The sequence below is a fragment of the Danio rerio genome, chromosome 21, assembly GCF_052040795.2.
Source record: "Danio rerio strain M-AB ecotype USA chromosome 21, GRCz13ab, whole genome shotgun sequence".
Classification (NCBI taxonomy): Eukaryota; Metazoa; Chordata; class Actinopteri; order Cypriniformes; family Danionidae; genus Danio; species Danio rerio.
The window spans coordinates 7,403,608-7,422,500 of NC_141041.1; the positions used below are offsets into that span (position 1 = coordinate 7,403,608).

Consider the following 18,893-nt stretch of genomic DNA (forward strand, 5'->3'; position numbering starts at 1 on the left):
GTAATTGTGTGGGGGATATTTTCTTGGCACACTTTGGGTTCCATTAGTGCTAATTGAGCATCGTATCAACGCCACAGCCTACCTGAGTATTGTTGCTGACCATTTCCATCGCTTTATGACCACAGTGTACTCATCTTCTGATGGCTACTTCCAGCAGGATAACGCACCATGTCATAAAGTGCGAATCATCTCAGACTGGTTTCTTGAACATGACAATGAGTTCACTGTACTCAAATAGCCTCCACAGTCACTAGATCTCAATCCAATAGAGCACCTTTGGGATGTGGTGAAACGGGAGATTCACATCATGAATAAGCAGCCGACATATCTGCTGCAACTGCGTGATGCTATCATGTCAATATGGGCCAAAATCTCTGAGGAATATTTCCAGTACCTTCTTGAATCTATGCCATGAAGGATTAAGGCAGATCTAATGGCAAAATGGGGTCCAACCTGGTACTAGTAAGGTGTACCTAATAAAGTGGCCGGTGACTGTATAGCTCATGTACAACTGTGAAAATTCTGAATGGGTTTTGCAGAAAATATATTTGCAAAAATTTATATTTGTAATATATTTAAAACACTTTTTTTTTTTACAATATGTCCATGCAAGCAAATATACACAAACAGATGTTATTGCCAACACACACACACACACACACACACACACACACACACACACACACACACACACACACACACACACACACACAGATATCCCAGATATCCTAATCCAGACAGAGACCTGCATGCATGGAGAGAGAAGTAGCCAAGATTATAGTCAGTATTGTGTGTGTGTGTGTTTGTGTGTGTGTGTGTGTTTGTGTGTGTGTGAGACAGACAGACAGACAGAGACAGGAGTAAATGCACGGGAGGGAAACTGCAGTGTTGCCTTCACTGAAAGTCTCACTTAAGGTTTGCTGTAGAAAACCACAGCAGAAACACGTCAAGACGTGATCAATTGATGAGGAGATTGAAAGACAGATACATGTATGTGCAGCTAGTTAAGTAGGTCACTTTTTAGTCAGATGGTCACAGATAACAGATTATGTATTTATAAATATTCAGAATTCTTCTAAACTTCTTTGAAATTGTGGGTAGATTATTAATACTTTTATTTTTATATTACATACTAATATCATTTTATAATAACAAAATGGTGACTGTATTTATGACATGTATAATCATAAACATTTATTTTGATTCACAGACACATTTATTAATTCTTGTATATATGAACTCATTAGCATATTGATTATATGTGAAGAATTTCATCACATTGATTCATAATTGAATCATATATAAACATTGTTCATTACTTGATTAATTATTTTCCAGTCGCAGTCAAATGTTTGCAGAGTACACACAAGAATGCAGGAGTCTAACTGAATGTGTTGCATTGTGGGACTGAGACCTTTGTGTGTTGAAGGTTGAGTTGTACAGTGTGTTTACTTGATTCTACTATGAACAGTTGTTGAGCTGCAGAAGGGCTGATGGGGGACGAGAGCTGTTTGTCTTGCTATAGGCGTGTGTGTGTGTGTGTGTATGTGTATTAGGCTGTGTTTGCTTTTTTGCGTGTGTTGTTGCCCTTCGGCAAGGTACACACACACATAGAGAGAGAGAGAGATGCACACACAAATACACACACACATATACACACAGACAGAGAGAGTGACAAGCATACACACACACACACACATGCAGAGAGATAGACACACAAAGAGAAACAGACACACACAGAAAGACACACAAACACACACACACACACACACACACACACACACACACACACACACACACACACACACAGACAGACAGACAGACAGAAAAAAGAGAGCCACACAGATAGACGCACACTGAGACATACAAACGTACACAAATACACAGAAAGACACACATACAAAGACACACAAACACACACACACACAGAAAAAGAAAGACACACACACTCACACACACTCACACACACACACACACAGAAAAAGAAAGACACACACACACACACACATACACACACACACACACACACACACACACACATGCAGACACAAAAACACAACACAGAAAAAGAGACACACATAGACACACACAAACACGCACACAGGCACAGAGATGGACAAAACACACTTAGAGAGAGAAAGAGACTGACACACACAAACACACACACAAACACGCACAAGAAAACAAAATTGCGCAGAGACATACAATGAATAGACACACAAAGAGAAACAAACACACACACACAGAAAAAGAGAGCCACACACAGATAGACACACGCTGACGTACACACAAACTCACGCACACACATACAGAGAGATAGACACACAATAAACACACATATACAAACGTACACACAAAGAAAGACACACATACAAAGACACGCAAACACACACAGAAAAAGACACACACATTTATACAGACACAGAGACACAGACATGCATGCAAAGACACAAAAACATAAACACAGAAAAAGAGACACACATAGACGCACACACACGGGCACAGAGATGCACAAAACACCTAGAGAGAGAGAGAGAGACACACACACACACAGAACAACACACAGAAAAACACAAACATGCACACACACATACAGAGTGATAGACACACAAAGAGAAACAGACACACACTGAGACATACAAACGTATACACACACAAACACACAGAGAAAAACACACATAGAAAAAGACAGACACACAAACACACACACAAACAGACACAGACATGCATGCAAACACAGACACAGAGACTCAGGCATGCATGCAAAGACACAAAAACACAAGCACAGAAAAAGAGACACACATAGACGCACACACAAGCACACACACAGGCACAGAGATGGACAAAACACACGTAGAGAAAGAGACTGACACACACACACACACACAGAAAAAGAGAGCCACACACAGATAGACACACACTGAGACATACAAACGTACACCAACACACAGAGAAAGACATACATACAAAGACACACAAACACACACAGAAAAAGAAAGACACACAGACATGCATGCAAAGACACAAAAACACAAACACAAAAAAAAGACAGACGTGCACACAAACACACACACACACACAGGCACAGAGATGCACAAAACACCTAAAGAGAGAGAAAGAGACTGACACACACACAAACAAACACACACAGAAAAACACAAACATGCGCTCAAACAAACAGAGAGACACACAAACACACACATACAGAGAGATAGACACACAGACACGCACACACACCTGCCCGAGGCCCTGATGATGAGCAGACGCTCGGTATATTTATAGACTGTGATAATAGAAAAGCTGGGAAACATCTGACTGACGAGAACGAGACAAAGAATGAAAGACCGTCTTTGTGTCAGTTTCCACACACACCGACATCGAGCTGTACATCACTTTAAAACACACCATGGAGGAAAACAACACGTATTCACTCAACGTCAAATTAAAATGGATTCTTTCTTTTGATTGGTCACTTTTCTTAACCGAGCACTCTGATTGGCTTCTGAATTACTTTATCAGTTTTATCAAGTGTAAGCTCATTAAATATATTAAAGAAGTAAATTTGGGGATGGCGTGGTGGCTCAGTGGTTAGCACTGTTGCCTCTCAGCAAGAACGTCACTAGTTTGAGTCCTGGCTAGGTCAGTTGGCATTTCTGTGTGGAGTTTGCATGTTTTCCCCATGTTGGCGTGGGTTTCTTCTGCATGCTCCGGTTTCCCCCACAGTGGGGTGAATTTAGTGATTTGGAGGCCTTAAGCAATTCCAGCCATGGGGCCCAACAGTCCTAATATGCACCCTTTATACTATCAAGCTATTTATTCATCCATCCGTGCTGGTTGTTCTAGCCATCATTTATCCATCCATCCATCCATCCTATCCGTCTGTCTGTCTGTCCGTCTGTCCGTCCATCCGTCCCTGTTGGTTGTTCCGTCCATCCAGCCATCCATCTGTGTTGGTTGTTCTGTCCGTCCGTCCGTCTGTCTGTCTGTCTGTCTATGTATCTGTCTGTCTGTCTGTCCGTCCGTCCGTCCATTCCTGTTGGATGTTCCATCCAGCCATTCATCCATCCGTGTTGGTTGTTCCATCAATCCATCCATCCATCTTTCCATCCATTCATCCATTCATCCATCCATCCATCCATCCATCGATCTGTGTTAATTGTTCCATCTATCCATCCATCCATCCATCCGTGTTGGTTGTTCCATCCATCCATCCATCCATCGATCTGTGTTAATTGTTCCATGTATCCATCCATCCATCCGTGTTGGTTGTTCCATCCATACATCCATCCATCCATCCATCCCTCCATTCATCCTGTTGGTTGTTCCATCCATCCATCCATCCATCCATCCATCCATCCATCCCTCCATTCATCCTGTTGGTTGTTCCATCCATCCATCCATCCATCCCTCCATTTATCCTGTTGGTTGTTCCATCCATCCATCCATCCCTCCATTCATCCTGTTGGTTGTTCCATCCATCCCTCCATCCATCCATCAGAAGATTCAGAGAAGATCAAGATCACTTAATACTAGAGATGCTCCGATTAGGATTTTTGCAGCTGATAAAAAGTACTAATTCCTTGTAATGGTGATCGACCAATACTGAGTACCTATTCTGATACTTTTAAGCTTTATATAACTTTGCTATTGCATAAGCACAATTACCCTTTAAGTATAAGATCTCGCCTCACCTAAGATAATAAATTAAGTATGTCGTATTCATCTAATGGTCAAAAGCAGCTTTACAAAAAAATAGAGATAACAGATTAAAAATGGTAGGGAGAACAATGCAATTTGGAAACATTTTTCGTGTTGTATTCCATACCGAATACTGTGTATTTATACTAAGCTATTGCTAATGAACTGTGTGTTATGACACTGTTTACTCTGATATTATTATAATGCGTAATATGCTGTAGATGGTTGTAAGAGTGCATATTTGATCTCTGTCATCTTTCTGATTGAGTATGTGCAGTATGCAAACAGAATATTTCCCGGATGTTATTTATCTAGTCTGTCAGTGTATAAAAAGAATATGAGAAGCATGTTAGCATTGCAAACACAAGCACTCATCCTCTTTTCTTGTGTTCATTCTTATGCAGGAATCTGTCCAAGAAATACCAGCCTAAGAAGAAGGATGAAGACGAGAATAAGTATGTTTGATTATTTGTTTCTCCTCATGCACTGCATCCAAAATCACATTCTACTCCAATGGATATTACAATTGAGTCTGAACTTGCTTCACGAGCATTAAACAGTATTGTCTGTATAGTGTGAATTTGAGCAGTATTAATCAAATTCAGAAGCACTGCGGCCATGTCCACATGTAGATGAGTATTTTTATGTCTTGTGCATTCTATAGTCTTTCCAAAAACGCACTTTAATGCATGTTAAGGGCACACCGTACTAACAGGCGGAACAATGTATAGTTATAGCTATATAGTAAGAAAGTATGCAAGTTTGGATACACCGGCATTCAGAGATGTATAGTAACGAAGTAGAAATTCAAGTTCATTTATTTATATATAGCACATTTAACAGCAGTCACAAGACTGACCAAAGTGCTGTACATAAGACAAGGTAAAAATAAAAAGACAAGATATAAAACATAGAAATAAAGCAAGAGAAACGTCAGTAAAAATGTAAACTGTAGCAATAGAAATAACTATTAAAATAATCTTAAAAAGACAAGCTAAAAAGGTACGTTTTAAGAAGTGATTTACAAATAGATAAAGATGGAGCCATTCTAATTTTAATTGGCAAGGTGTTCCACAGCCGAGGACCCGCCACAGAGAAAGCTCTGTCCCCTCTACGTTTCAGCCTGGACTAGAACTACTTCACTACTGTACTTAAGTACTAAAAGGCTGTGTCTGTACTCTACTGGAGTATTGTTTTTTTCCACTTTTACTTCAGTACATATTTTCGATGAGTTTAACACTTTTACTCTGATAGATTTTTTATGTGCTGCATAGTTACTCGTTACTAGGGGTGTCAAAATTATCAATATTGGTTCAGTAATAGATGATAACCGGTTATTACGTTCTTATGTAATTTGTCTCCTATGAGCGATGCCGGAGTAGAATATTATGGAGAAGGTGGCGAGGGCGAGTAAATAACGCTCTTACTACAATGAAGGCGGCACAGCACACAAACCGCTATTTCTCTACTAAGGAGAAATGCTGTAAATCTTTACCTCTCTCCCCCTTTGGACATTTGACCTGCTGGCGTGTTTGTGAGGTAACTTTTCCTTTCCTCTTGGCTGTTAAAGCGATACTTGTGGATCCAGCCACGAGCGTGCCTGAGGTGCAAGTTTTCTCCACTGTGTCTATTATGGATTACCTGTGATAACCGTGTATTATGCGCATACAGACTGTAACCGCGGCTGTTCTTCCCGCCATCGGGGAACATCGCTTTTATTTCTAAAGTCGATCGCAGCCCTTTCTGTTGAGCAGATGAAGACAATAACCAATCATAGGGGTGTAAGACCTCGCCTGTCAGCGCTCAAAAAGCAAGCAGGATAATATTTACGTTAGTTTATTTGCTATAAATGCTCATGCTGTCTTCTGTGCTTGTGTTGGAGCTTTCTTTGATACATTCAGAAAGAGTGTTTTCTTTAAGCAGGTCAAATTAAGGTTGCAGTTCATATATCTTACTGCTGTATTAAAGAACAAAGTTCTATTACAAATAATATAGAAATATAAATAGATTTATAGAGATTAATAAAAAAATTCTTGTGTTTTGAAGAAAAAATCTAATTATGTATGGAAAGCATCGTCAGTGCACCGAGATATCAAATTGAACAGAATCTATGGCATGATAATCGTAACCGAACCAAACCAAACCGTGAGACCAGTGTAGATTCACACCCCTACTTCTTACAATTACAGACCTTTTTCTTGGCTGCTGCATGGAGGGCGCCATAGTGACCAGCGTCTTCCAGTAGAACGTTTAGAACTTCTGTTTACAGCATTTACAAGCGGTAACTCAAGGAAATTGCGTTTCAATAGCGTTTTGAGTGGATTTCGGAGTGTTTTTGTGGCATACAACTTTGAAAGGTGTGTGTTAAAGCTGTTATAATCTGTCAGATCTGTGTTTCAAACACGAGAGAAAATGTTATAGTGAGCCCCGTTTCTTTTCATTCTGCTTAATCACGTGCCCTAAAAAAAGATATTAAAAATAAACAAAACAAAATGAAGTCTTTTGACTGCTTTCTTTAAAAACTACATTACACAATACTTGTACTTTTACTTTCAGTACTTGAGTAGTACATTTTGAAATAAACAACTTGCAATACTTAAGTACAAAAAATGTTGAAAACTTTAGCACTTCCACTTAAGTATGGTGCTTAAAGAGCACTTCAACTTCAACTCAAGTCACTTTTTTAATAGAGCACTTGTACTTTTACTAAAGTCTGGGTCTCTAGTACTTTGTACATCTCTGCCGACATTTTTGTGTGTGAAATTTTAGATTGGTCTCATGCATGTTGTATTAATGATGAATGTGTGTGTTTGTGTGTGTGTGTCAGATATACGTGGTGCCGTGCATTTCATTCAACGTTGAACGAGCTGAACGATTACGCCGGTCAGCATGAGGTCATCGCGGAGAATATGATGTCACAGATCATCGCTGAGCTCACCAGATACTCTCAGGAGATCAAAACAGAGAGGAAAACGGTGAGTCCAAATATTCAGCTCATCTTTATTTCTATAGCGCTTTTACAATGTAGACTGCCAGAGCAGCTTGACATAAAAACCTTCTAATAAATTATAACTGCTTCAGTCCAGTTTTCAGAGTTGAAGTTCAGTTTAGATTAATATAAATGTCACTGCTAAAGCCCAAACACTGAAGAGCAAAAGAATAAACATCATAATACTGTGATTGAACTATTGAGCTGCCTTTTATCTAGAGTTTATAAACAGATATAATATTTTTTTCACAATTTTTTTATCCATCCTAATTGTAAGTCGGTGGCTTAGTGGTTAGCACAGTCGCCTCACAGCAAGAAGGTCACTCATTTGAGTCCTGGCTGGGCCAGTTGGCATTTCTGTGTGGAGTTTGCATGTTCTCCCCGTGTTGTGGTGAATTGGATAAACTAAATTAGAAGGGCATCTGCCTTGTAAAACATATGCTGGAATAGTTGGCGGTTCATTCCGCTGTGGTGACCCCTGATTAAGAGACTAAGGGGAAGGAAAATAAATGAATGAATGATTGAATGAATGAATAATTGCAAGTATTTATTTGTTTTTTGGCTGTTAGGTGTTTTCCTTGATAATTAAGTGGGTTATTATCAATGAACTATTAAGATATAAACCTAATGTCAATTAAAATTAGTGAATCAAAATATTAAATCTAAAATATTTTGCATTAATATAATGTAACACTTTGGATTATGGATTGATTTATTTCAAAGGAGCTTATGTATGTTTATGTATATGTACAGTTGAAGTCAGAATTATTAGCCTCCCTTTGAATTTCTTTTTCCTTTTTAAATATTTCCCAAATGATGTTTAACAGAGCAAGGAAATTTTCACAGTATGTCTGATAATATTTTTCCTAGTGGAGAAAGTTTTATTTGTTTTATTTCGGCTATAATAAAAGCAGTTTTTAATTTTTTAAACACCATTATAAGTTAAAAGTATTAGCCCCTTTAAGCTATGTATTTTTTCGATAGTCTACAGAAGAAACCATCATTATACTAATTACCCTAACCTGCCTAGTTAACCTAATTAGCCTAGTTAGGCCTTTAAATGTCACTTTAAGCTGTATAGAAGTGTCTTGAAAAATATCTAGTCAAATATTATTTACTGTCATCATGGCAAAGATAAAATAAATCAGTTATTAGAGATGAGTTATTAAAAATATTACGTTTAGAAATGTGTTGGAAAAATCTGCTCTCCACTAAACAGAAATTGGGGAACAAAATAAACAAGGGGGCTAATAAATCAGAGGGGCTAATAATTCAACTATAAATACTGTGCATGCAAACATACATAAGATCCCTTGAAATAATAATATATTTATACTGTACATGTAATCACAGTAAAATATGTAATTTAATAAATACAATGTAAATAAATAAGTACAAATATATGACATGTTTATATACATTTAAGTATGTGTCATTATGTATAAATAAATTATTTATATTATTTTAAATATAAAGTATAATAATAAAGAATGATAAAAAAATATAATAATAATACTACTATAAAAGTAATACATTAATATGTGTTATATATAACATGCACTTTTGGTACACATAGATTTAATAGTGTAACTTAATTTGTTAATCATACTGTAGATTTTTATTATGATTTCCCTTTTAAAATATCATATTTGTCATATATACAGCAGCAGTTTCTCTGTCTATCTCTCTTCCATAAATAGAAATGCTGTTGTGTGCTTAGACTGAAAGTGTCTGCGCTGTGTTTATGAATCACACTCATTTGTGTACCTGTGTGTGTGTGTCTGTGTGTTTTCATCAACACACACACACACACACACACACACAAACACACACACACACACACACACACACACACACACACACACACACACACACGAACAACAAACACACTCACATTCACACACACACACACACACACACACACACACACACACACACACACACACACACACACACACACACACACACACTGTATATATATTCAATATTTAATCACCCATAGACATACACACTCACACCTACTGTATGAAAAAACTCAAGTCTGTCTCTTAACTTGTATCTTTCATTTAGCAAATGAGGTGAAGGCTTTTAAGTAATATCCTGAAGAACGCACATTTCCCAGCATTTAACACACACAAACACACACACACACACACACACACACACACACACACACTGAGGAGGGCTCCATGCCGTCTGTCTGGATGTTTTCCCAGAATTCACTTCTCTCCTCTCCTTTTTTTTTTAAACATACACCTCTTCTTTCTCTCTGTCCATCAGTTCATCTCTTCATCCTGTTGATTTGAGACTCATACACAGTTGTAGATGTGCTTAAGCACTTAGATATGTGCATATAGAGTCATGCTCCAAATTATTGTCACTCTAAGTACTGTAAATATGAGCAAATAATGCAGTGAAATTAAATCTGAATCTTTTTATAAAAAACAAACAAACAAAAAAATTAACTTTTCATTGAAGTAAAATTATTAATATTGGGGGTGGACATTTATTTTTTTATAGCAAGTATACAGTGGTCAAAAATATTGGCACCCTTGGTAAAAATGATGCAGTGAAACAAAATCTGTTTTTTTTATTAAATGAAAAAATCTAAAAAGCTGAACTTTCATTTCAATAAAACCATTATTATAATTGGAGTGGAAATGAAAGATTCCTACAGTGAATGCACATTTTTAATTTATTTTGAATTTTTTGTTCATTTAACAGTGACAATACACTTGGCATTGTTATACAAAGACAACTGATGTTGCGTTCATAGGGCATATAACATAAAGCTAATTTCCAGCCCTCATCTCTGGTTAAGCTTTACATTATTATATATAGATTGACAGTTTGTAGAGATACTGACATGCTCAGAAAATACATTTCTAAATGGGTTCCATGTTTTAGAAAAAGCCCTAGTGTTGCCATTTATTTTAAACCTGATATTTTCCAAATGGATGAAGCTCATTGCATCTCGCAACCAGTTGTCAAAACTCAGGCGATATCTGTTGGTATCTAGCTCTCTGCAACTCTCACATGGTCGCCCATTGAAGCTAAGCAGGGCTGCGCCCGGTATTCTATAGGCAATAGGAACAGTAAGAGGTTAAGGAGAAAAAAATAAAAACGATTTATTGCAATACTCATTTTGTTTTACTTAAAAGCCAAGAAAAGTACACTAGTTCCTAGTGTATTGCATAAAAAAATGAACACTGAAATCTGACAGCTGCTGGTAGCCCATGTACAAACTGGAGAACACATAAAATCCTACACTTTGAAAATAAACATACATGTGAAGTTAATGAAGATACATTGGCCATTTCAAATAAACATATTTGTACTTAAGACATAAATAAACCATCTTAATTATCTCGGTGCTGAAAAAATGCGAGACTGTAGTCTGTAACTCGGATCGAGTGCTTTTATAAGATGACAAAAGCCCACATCTCCAATCAGCGAAAACAGCTGCAAATCTTTAGCAATAAACACCCGCACTTCTTTGGTTATTTTTATGTGTCTCTCGGAACCAGTTGGGTAGATTCAGCGAGGGATTGTTGCTATTTGGAGGACTTTATTACCTTCTCTGCTATTGTTACCAAGACTGGGTGGATTGACAACAGGAGGTAAGATCCAATATGCAGGTTTATTCAATGTCAGGCAAGCAATGGTCAAATCAGGTGCAAACGAGTATATAAAGGCAGTCCAGAGTCGTAGTCGATATAAACAGGCAAAAGGTCGAAAGGCAGACGGTTAAACGGGATAACTAGGAATGCAAGGCTAGGATCAAAACACAGAGAGACAAGACAGGGAGAAACGCTTCGTAATGTCACACTGGGAAAACAAGACTCGGCAAACTGGAAGCGTGAATGAGTGGCTTATGAAAGGAATGAAATCAGTCTGTGAACAAGGCTCAGCTGGTGATGCAATCAGGATAGATGAATGAACAGACGTGTGTGTTTGGGAGCAGTGCATGTATGAATGTGTAGTCCTGGGAAAAGCGGAAATGTAGTTTAGAGAGTTCGTGTGAAAACCAGCGATCCTCTGGGAAGCGATCGCTGGTTGTGTGACAGCTATCCTGCGTTCAGACTGTAATATTGCTGGGTGATGGCGCTACAGATGTGCAGTCATGGTTATATGTGTAAAACAATGCTTGCACACAGTTATTTTTGTCCACCGTTTTTTCTTTTATTGGCATTATACTTACCCGCAAAACCGATATGTTCTCACGCTGCAGATTTAAAAGACGCCGGCGCTTTCTCAAACTGTTGCCTCACATCGCCGGCGCTTCCTTGTACTTCGGCCTCAGCCTCACTTTTACTCGCAATGTAAAAGTGTGAAATGATGGTCAAGCGCCCCTTAACTTTAGAGCATAGTGATTGGATATTTATTCATGGGGAGGAGTTTCCTCATCTCAGCTCATGGATTTAGATGCACACACAGTGTTTCCCAGTGTTGGGTTGCAGCTGGAAGGGCATACACAGTGTAAAACAGATGCTGGATAAGTTGGCAGTTCATTCCGCTGTGATGACGCCAGATTTATAAAGGGTCTAACCCGAAAAGAAAATGAATGAATGAAGCACAATGGTCAAATTTAATGTGTTATTTATCCAGCACAATGAGTGAAAGCAAAATGTTTGTAAGCCAAAAGGCAAAGCATTGAAAACTGTGGCAAAAATAAATAAATAGAGCAATAACATGACCTGAAAGAGGAAGCGTGTCTGTATAGTCGCAAAAAGTATGGAATAAAAAGGTGCCAATACTTTTCACCAATGTATATAATTCACAATGAGGCATTTTCACTTGATTTATTTAAATAAATGGTTCAAATTTTGTAGTTATTTGAAATTGAATATAAAAAGTATAAACAATACAAATTTATATTCACAACCTGCTCCTATTTACCAAGGGTGCCAGTAATCATGACCATGACTGTATGTGCACACTTATAGTTTGTCCTGTATTTTATGCATAGAGAATGAACTTGCTTGGTGTTTTCCCGCTTTAATCTGGTCAGCATATGGTCTGCTCCTGTAATTCTCTATTAAAGCCATTGTTGAAGAAGCTTTACGCTCTGTGTGTGTCTGTGTGTGTGTGTGTGTGTGTGTGTGTGTGTGTGTGTGTGTGTGTGTGTGTGTGTGTGTGTGTGTTTGAGACATGCTCCATCTGTAGGCGTTGTGCTGTACTTCAGGATATTTTTCTGGCAGATATTATTCAGTAATAAATCGTGAAGCTGAGAGCTGCTGCTTCATTTCACTGCACTGATCCAGATGAAATCATTAGCTGAGCTTCTGGGAGGAAAAATAAGGAACAGGAGACGAACGCAAAACAAAATGTTCATCACTGTTTGACAAAAAACAGGCTGGTTTTGCAAAGCCAGACTTTGAGAAACAGCATGAAGTCCCATTTAGATCAGGAAGAGACTGTCTGGATGACACAGAGTGGGCAGTTACTGTTTATTTAGTTAAAAATGTATAGTTTTGGAGCAAGTTTATCTAGAAATAATAACTGGCAGTTGCTTTGGTTGAATTCAAAACTCAGAGATTTTTAATTTAATTTAATTTAATTTAATTTAATTTTATTTTATTTTATTTTATTTTATTTTATTTTATTTTATTTTATTTTATTTTAATTTTGTTTATTTATTACATTTATTGTAATTTTAATTGTAAATTTAGTGTTTGTTTATTATTTTAATTACAATTTCGTTAATAATTTTATTAATAATATAAGTCATTTAAATTATAATATATTTTAATTATTTAATTTAGTTTCTATTTTTAAGTTTTTTTATTTAAACAATACAGGATATTAGTTAATTAAATTAATTTTATTTTAATTTATCGTTGTCTTGTTTTAGTTTTTATTGTCTTTTTAATTCTGTTTATGTCATATGATCTGAATTTATTTAAATTATTTATTATAATTGATATTTTTTATTTTAAATTAATATTTATTTCATATTATATCTAATAATTTATTTCTCTCATTATATTTTATTTTTTTATTTAATTTCATTTAGTTATTTATTGATTACTTTTATTGAATATTTAATCATCTACCTCCATAAAAAATGTATGCATGCACATGTAAAATAATAATAATATTAATATAAATAATGGACTTAATATTTTTTTATTTATTTAATTAATTAATTGTTAAACCAGGAATGTCCCATTGAGATACAATATCTCTTCTACCAGGGAGTCCTGGTCAAGACAGCCAGTTACAAAAATACATATCACAAAACATAAAGTTAAACACACAAAAATTACTACCCATAATTAGTGGTTAAAACATGCACTGTTCTAAATTAAAAGTCTTTAAAAAAAATATATTTTTTTAATATAGCAATAGAAAGTAAAGATTTCATATGTAGTATATCTTAAAGCTCATTCCAACAATGTGGAGCATTATTAGAGAATGCAGATCGACCTAACTCTGTGTGTAATCATGACATCTTAAGTAAGAGCATATCTGCTGATCTGGTATTAGAAGTATTTGAGCAAAACACCAACAAACTAGATATGTACTGTGGTAATCTATTTGAAATTGTTGCAAATTTATTACAAATAAAAAACCTGAAAAATCACATGTACATCAGTATTCACAGCCTTTGCTCAATACTTTGTTGATGTACCTTTGGCAGCAAATACAGCCTGAAGTCTTTTCAAAATATGATGCCACAAGCTTGGCACACCAGTCTTTGGGAATTTTTGCCCATTCCTCTATGCAGTACCTCCCAAGCTCTATCAGGTTGGATGGAAAGCAATGGTGTACAGCCATTTTCAGATCTCCATTGAGATGTTCAATAGGATTTAGGTTCGGGCTCTGGCTGGGCCACTCAATGACCTTCACCGAGTTTTTGTGAAGCCATTCATATTTTGGCGGTGTGCTTTGGGTCATTGTCCTGCTGGAAGATGAACCGTTACCCCAGTCTGAGGTCAAGAGCATTCTGAAGCAGGTTTTCATTCAGGATGTATTCTGCATTCATCTTTCCCTCTATCCTGACTAGTCTTCCAGTTCCTCCTGCTGAAAAACATACCCACAGCATGATGCTGCCACCACCATGCTTCACTGTAGTAGATGGTATTAGCCTGGTGATCAGCGTTGCCTGGTTTTCTCCAAACACTAATGCCTGGCATTCACTCCAAAGAGTTCATTTTTAGCTTCATCAGACCAGAGAATTTGGTTTATTATGGTCTGAGAGTCCTTCAGATGCCTTTTGGCAAATTCCACAGGTAATTTACCACAGGTGAACTCCAATTAAGATATTGAAACATGTCAGGAATGATCAGTGGAAACAGAATGTACCTGAGCTCAATTTAGAGTGATTTTTGCGATTTTTTCAGGTTATTTATTTGTAGTAAATTTGCAGCATATTCAAAAACTTTTTTTCACATTGTCATTAATGGATATTGTGTGTTGAATTGAATAAAATTTATTTAATCCATTTTGGAATAAGGCTGTAACATAAAGAAATGTGGAAAAAGTGAAGCGCTCTGAACAGGCTTTAATTTACAGAATGCACTGTATGTTGTTTTACCTTGACTGCAGGGCCGGAGTGGGACTCCTTTTTAGCTCTGGAGTTTCAAGTCTTAGGGTGCTTTCACACCTGTGAATCGATTCAGTTGTTCCGAAACAGAGATTAAAATTGTTACATTGTTGCTCTTTGCTCTTGGAGCGGTTCGCTTTCACACTGCAAAGTTTCTAATCTGACCAAAAGAGCTAAAACAAGTCACGTGTGAGTAAACTCTCCTTACATTGGTCAGAGTGTCAGGGTTTATTTTGCAGCGTCCCGCTCAGCTGTCAGGAGAGGTGGTGGTTTGGTGGTGATTGACAGGGTGCGCGCGCGTGACGTGTCTGAGGAGAGACGGGGTGGGGAGGGGTGAGAAGGGTGCGCGACGATGCCTATTTGAGGACTGGGAGAGAGACGCGAGATTACCCGGAGATCATCACTCGTTTGCGGGCATCCGGAGACTCGCGAAACTTCCCGCCCTACTCATAATTCTCTCTTCATATAGCCGTAAGCCTATTACATATCCATAAAACACTGTGATATAACCGCGCTCGGATCGGATCGCTTTCTCACTGCAATCGAACCGCTCCAGGGTTCGTTTCAATCGAGCCAAAACCACCTCATTCAAGCGATCTCGGAGCGATTACTTTGGCGCGGAACAGAGCGCGATTGCCCTGTTCACATATGCCAATCGAACCGCGCTAACTGGGCAAACGAGATACGTTCTGAAACAAAAGTATAGGTGTGAAAGCACCCTTAGACCGGCCCACCTCAGTCGACGACTGACTATATTAAAATAATGTCATTTCCAATTCAGTTTCAAATGACACTAGCATGTCTTTTTCAAGGACACAGCTGCTTTAAAACTTCAAATGTTTTTCATAAATATGAGAACATTAATTCTTCATAGATATCCAGTCCTTTGTAACGGTCGTCACACACACACACAAAAAATTTACCCCTACATAAGTAAAACCCAAACAGTATTTTATGTCTTAACACTGAAAATGAAAAAAAATACATTATACTCTGGTGAGGTTCAATTTCGGGTCGGCGGGGTTGTAACGTAACGTGCTAACCACTAGACCACGACGGCGCTGTTAAGCAATACACTGTTATCTGCTGCTATTGAAGTCTAATCTTTTTTTTACCCTACTCTTTTTCTCCACTTTTTAGATTTCTGATCAAGTTATGTCAGATTTATTAATGTAGTGAATCATCTGACTTTCATTGAGCAGGTGTAGTATTCATTAATATGAATTAATATTCACTACGGTGCCGATGTTTGGGGTGGAATGAGGAGCAGCCCGCGGGCAGCATTTTGCTCACAGGGCTGGCAGAAAATAAATAAAAAGAGCGGAGCTGCGGCAAAATAATGAATAAAAAGAGTGAGGTTATGGTCAAATAAACAAATATATGAAAAAAGTGCAACTGCTGAGAGTGCAAGCAGCTAGGGACACCGGCCCTCGCAGCCAAAAAACGGACCAGCCCACTGGGAATTCTCCCGGTTCTCCCGATTAGCCAATCCGGGCCTGCTTGACTGTAATGAGGTCATTTAAAATACATAATCATGAATAGAAATGATGAAAAGAAAGAAGGAACGAGAGAAAGATTTTTTTTTGGATATACCAATACCAATAAATGCCCAATATATAATCTACATTTTAAAAATAAATATCTAATCCCAGATTCCACCATCAAAAACTAAGAGGTAAAGCGGTAGATGTTTGTCTACCATGAGTCATGCCGTAAACAGCTTTTATTTGTCTGCTGAGTGATTGACCCGGGATCAGCGTTACTTTCAGACTGAACAGAAACCCAGTGAATTTGAATGAGTTTAGCATTCATTGCTGAGTTTCTGGCCTCAATGAGAAATGCCGGCATGCAGAGTTTGAATAAAACCCTATAGTGCACAAAGCATTATGGGTACAATGCACGCAGTCAGACGGTAGAGGAGTCCAGTTGTGTCTAGCATAAAGATCAAGGCTTTCAGAGCAGGGTTAACAAACAGAGACGTGAGAAGGTAAAAAATACTGGCTCAAATGTAGTGTTCAGTTTATTTTGTAGTGAAATGTAAATTACACCTTTATCCCAATGGATAAGTTTGTTCATATTTGACTCAGCGCTGGGTTATAACAACCCAGTTATGATTTTAGTTTTTTGAGTGTATGCTTCTCATTTAAAGTCTTGACACTGTAAAGTCAGCGTGAAATCCAGATTTACAATGTTTATTTTGCACATTGTTATTCTTTAGGTGAATTAATCCTTGCTATTCAATCCACTGTAAAACGAAATTGCTTTGATAATCTTCACTCGAAATCTCTGATCAGTTGTTTCTGCGTTTTTAGTGGTGGTCATTTTGACTGCATTAGCCACAATATTTGTAACCACGCCCTTTTTGCTGTTAGTTTACAATAAGGGAATCATACACAAAAGGAAGCTCCGCCCCCTTCGCAATATTCTGTTTCAGTTGGAAGTACATCAACATACTGAAATAAAGGTCTCGACAACTTCCACTTCACACAGCAAAACTCTGCCCTTTCTAGAAAACAGTATCTCAGTTGCATTTAAACGGATGTTAAAGGGGGGGGTGCACTGCGTGATCATGGGGCCATATATAATACATATAAAACATATGTTGGATAGGTGGCGGTTCGTTCTGCTGTGGATAAAGCCGAAGGAAAATGAATGAATGAATATCCTTATTTACCACACACACACTAGGCATGGGCTGTTATATAATTCTGACGGTATGATAACCTGGGGTAAAAATATTACTGCTCTAAAATATATTCTTTTTAAATGTCTGGGTAAAAAAAAAAAAAAAAAAAATTTTCTCTTTTAAACAAAATATATTTAATTTTGAGGAACTTTTAAAATACTTTGGAGCAGTTAACATCTCAGGCTAAATAATTTAAATAAATCCTTGACTTCTGCTGTCTTCGTTAGTTTTAAAAACACAGATTTCTTTACAGTTTAAAACTACATCTTTGGATATCTTTTCTGCTAGAGATATCTTACTGTTGTTGTAAAAAACAAACACAAAAACACATACCATAGGAGCGGTATAGCAGAAAATGTTGGCGGTTTCAAAACCTTGGCTTTTACAAACCACGGTATGAAAACGGTTATCGTCCCCTGCCTAACACACACACACACACGCACTCACACACAAACACAACAATATGTTTTCCTGGCAGCTCACTCACACAAATACTCCTCATCATCTCGTTTAAATATTCATATCTGAATGAACCGCAAATCAGATCTGCATAATGTGATTTCTTTTTGACAGTAATAAGATGAAGAGGAAAACAAATTATATGAGCCTCTGACATTTCTTATGAAACTCTCTGAGATCAACTGATGTTCACTGAATCATTTATAGTGTTATTTTGTAATAAAGTACTTTTAATTATTTATTTGTCTGATTCTATTTGATTGTCTAACATCTGAAACAAAATTGATGAAGAACTTTTATTCAATTGTTTATGTATTTGCTTCTACACTACCTGACTAAAGTCTTGTCGTCGATCCCAGTTGTAAGAGCAGCAAATAATAACTTGACTTCTTAGTTGATCATTTGGAAAAGTGGCAGAAGATCGATTTTTTTATTTTATTTTTTTTCAATGAATCATCTGTTGAACTGCATCCCAATCATCTCAAATACTGCAGAAGACCTACTGGAACCCT

The 18,893-nt window shown here is 37.2% G+C and overlaps 1 protein-coding gene and 1 long non-coding RNA gene across 47 annotated transcripts in view; one reads left to right on the forward strand and one right to left on the reverse strand.

Annotated features, from left to right (window-relative positions):
* fnbp1b (formin binding protein 1b) overlaps positions 1-18,893 on the forward strand; it is a 174,279-nt gene that overhangs the window by 85,850 nt on the left and 69,536 nt on the right. For all 46 annotated transcript variants that reach the window (XR_015519925.2, XR_015519927.2, XR_015519926.2 and 43 more), the window contains exons 3-4: positions 5,103-5,153; positions 7,526-7,673. Coding sequence is in view for 42 of the 46 variants with exons in the window: in XM_087300642.2 (XP_087156768.1) it covers positions 5,103-5,153; positions 7,526-7,673 (199 nt within the window). In the remaining 4 variants the exon portion in view is untranslated. The remainder of the gene's footprint in view (positions 1-5,102; positions 5,154-7,525; positions 7,674-18,893) is intronic.
* On the reverse strand, positions 10,761-13,001 carry LOC147838741 (uncharacterized). The gene is made up of 2 exons (XR_015519981.1): positions 11,753-13,001; positions 10,761-11,270 (listed from the first exon to the last, which is right to left on the reverse strand). It is a non-coding gene; the product is annotated as an uncharacterized LOC147838741 (long non-coding RNA).